Source organism: Pterocles gutturalis, unplaced genomic scaffold, assembly GCF_000699245.1.
Source record: "Pterocles gutturalis isolate BGI_N339 unplaced genomic scaffold, ASM69924v1 scaffold35233, whole genome shotgun sequence".
In the NCBI taxonomy this organism is placed as follows: domain Eukaryota; kingdom Metazoa; phylum Chordata; class Aves; order Pterocliformes; family Pteroclidae; genus Pterocles; species Pterocles gutturalis.
In genome coordinates this window covers 8,526-11,375 of record NW_010126831.1, presented here as the reverse complement: position 1 = coordinate 11,375, position 2,850 = coordinate 8,526, and the positions used below count along the sequence as shown (strand labels likewise).

Here is a 2,850-nt window from a genome sequence, read left to right as displayed (position 1 = left end):
GACACCCGCACCGTCCAGAGGATCAGCGAGTAGGAGGCGAAGATGAGAAGGCAGGGGAGAAGGTAGCAGAAGATGAAGAGGGCAAGGATGTAGAGCGTGGCCTCCCTGCTCGAGGCTTTCCAGGTGATGCAGCAGGCTGTCCCGTAGGGCTCGGGGCCGTAGCTGCCCCACTCGGCCAAGGGGGCCGTGGCAAACAGCAGGGCGTACGCCCAGACACACAGCAGCAGCACTCCGGCGTGGCAGGGCGAGAACTTGTTCCCTGCGGCAGAGGGATGGGGGTGAGGATGGCTTCCCATGGGTGAGGGGGAGCAGAGAGGGGCTGTGCCCCTGAGCTGCCTGCACCTCCAGCGCTGGGGACGAGGCCAGCCGCCCTGGGACATGGCCAGGGCCACCCCAGGACAGGGTGGGAGCTGCTGCACACGGCAGGGCAGCACTGCGGTCATGGAGCGGGCAGAGCTGTGCCAACGCTCACCCAGGGCCCTGGGACACACGGCATCCTCCGGTCCCCTCGGGCAGGCGGCCAAAGCAAGGAGCCAAGAGAAACGTAAGGGTTTGCCCCGACCTGTGCAGCAAGGGATAGGATGAGCGGTGCAGCCTCTCTGCCTGGGGAGGAACTGCTGGGTGGTGGGGATGCTGGTGGCATGGGGGGACACTGCACCCACGGCCCCACAGGGACATGCCGGCACCCACGGGGAGCCAGGAGGGAGCCAGGAATGCTGCCCGGCTGCAGCAGCCTGAGCACAGGGCAGGGAGGGCTGGCTCTGGGACTGCTCAAAGCCACCCCAGGCACTGCGATTTGAAGGATCCTCTCCTCTCTGGCAGACTGAAGCACTGGGGAAGGAGAGTTTTTCCTTTTTTGTCCCATCCCCCATCAAATCCAAAACTCCCTGATCTAAGAGCTCAGTAGAAAGTGCTAATTCTTCACCCATACAGAGGAGTAACATTTTTCTTTGAAACTAAGCAATTAAAAGCACATTGAGATTAGCCATTTCCTCATGGAAAATGGGCCAGGACATCACAGGGAGATAAGCTCAGTGCCTGGCTGCCCAGCGCCGGCTCCTCTCGAGAGCAGAACCTGCGCAGGGAAAAGCCCCCGGTACCCGAGCTGCCTTCTAACACCCAACTTTTATCTTTGTCTTTCCTTCCACCTTTTTAGTGATCTCCTGGGGTGCTGTGCTGCCACATAACCAAGGTGACTCTGCTCCAGCATCGTCCTTGAGGTGCTGGCAGCTGCTGGGGACAAAGCACATTGGCAGCTGGCAAGAGGCAGGGGCTGGGGGCAGACGGGCTGTGAGCCATGGGAGGGGTGAGGGTGCACCCTAGGGTGCTGGGCTGCAAAGCAAACTCACATCTTTGCTTTCCCATTTTATTTCTGGTTTTGGTCTTTAATCCAATGTCTACTCTGAAGATAAACAACAGATGATCAGCAGCTGAGCTAAAGAAATTAAGAAGCAGCTCCAAACAGCAGGAGCTGTAAATGTGTGGGGACATTCCCAGTCCCACCTCTCAGGTGCTCTCTGCACGGTGTGCCCTCTGCAAAGAGCTGGTGCCCAGCTTAGGGCTGCAAACACTCACATTAGCTCTACGGAGGAAGTCCAGCTGAAATAGAGCTACAGAAGTGAGGTATAACACTGCACACCCAGCCCTCCTGTACTAATTATTTCAGCGAATTAAATCCCTTTGGCCTATTGCTGTCCCACCAGGGACACGGGCAAGTGGCTCTTCCTTGCACTGCCAGAGCTTGGGGCTTCCCAGGTGCAGGGTCTGCTCTGGCCTAAGCCCAGGTCTGTGTAAGGACATTCAAAACCCTGTGACCTGCTGTGACACAGCAGCTGGAGCTTTTCTACAGAGGGAGGACAACCCCCTTGATACTTTTCTGGATGATGCTCCTGAGCCCTGCAGTGCAGCAGGCGCTGGAGGCAGCGATGGCAGGTCGTGGGCATGGGGTGCCAGGGCTCCAAAGCCCCACGCAGGTGGAGGGGGATGAAAATATAAGTGATAAAAGCCTCCAGAGTCTGCTGCATCAGTGTATCGGCTGGGAACAGATTGCTCTGGGGCAAAGCTTTCCCAGAAGAGGTGGATCTGGCCCATAAGAGAAGGAAGAAAAAGGGGTTATGCTAACAGAGGGGTGTAAGTATAGATCCGATAACGCATCCCAGCACCTACCATATGCTGGGTAACAGACCTTCAGGCAGCAAACCGTGCTGAGCACCGTCAGGCTGGTGAGGCTGCAGAGCCCGAACAAGACCCCGCAGAAGGCGTAGAGGGTGCACACCGCCTGGTTGAACAGCCACCTGCAAGGGAAAGCCCCCGGGTAAGCCCAGCCTGGCTGGCAGCCCCTGCCCCTCGGCTGGATGGGAAGTTTCTCCGTGGTCCCTGCTCTAGACGAAGGCTGGGTGTTTCCCAGCCACTGTCCTGGCAGGGGGGCCTCAGCTGCTGGTCCCACACCAGAAGCAAAGCTGCAACGGGCTGCACAGATACCAGCACCTGATCGCCCCAGGAAACATAGGCATGATCTTGTCCCTCATTTGTTCCCTGAGCATCCCAGCGACTGGCACAGATGGAGCCACGGGTGCGGGAGCTGCCCTGGTCCATCCCGGCACACACCACTGCGGTGCTCCCCACCAAACCCACTGCCAGTCTGTGTGATAAACGGGAGGGACAGGGAACAGCAAGCCACCCTGGCACGGGGTGGATGTCTGTGAGGTTACCCAGTGTCCCAGTGCCACCAGACCATCTGCTTGGCTCCCTCAGTCAGGGATCTCCCCATTTTAAGACAAGTTTTGCAAATTGCACCCAGCACAGAGCCACTTCCACAAGGTACCTGTGTGCAAAGAAGGAGGAGGTGGC

The 2,850-nt window shown here is 58.4% G+C and overlaps 1 protein-coding gene across 1 annotated transcript in view; it reads right to left on the bottom strand.

The window, feature by feature from the left end:
- Positions 1 to 2,850, bottom strand: part of LOC104465883 (opsin-5-like) — a gene marked incomplete at its 3' end in the record, with an annotated part of 6,006 nt that overhangs the window by 1,278 nt on the left and 1,878 nt on the right. The window contains exons 3-4 of the mRNA XM_010079103.1: positions 2,167 to 2,322; positions 4 to 259 (exon numbers count right to left, since the gene is read on the bottom strand). Coding sequence (XP_010077405.1) covers positions 4 to 259; positions 2,167 to 2,322 — 412 coding nt within the window. The remainder of the gene's footprint in view (positions 1 to 3; positions 260 to 2,166; positions 2,323 to 2,850) is intronic.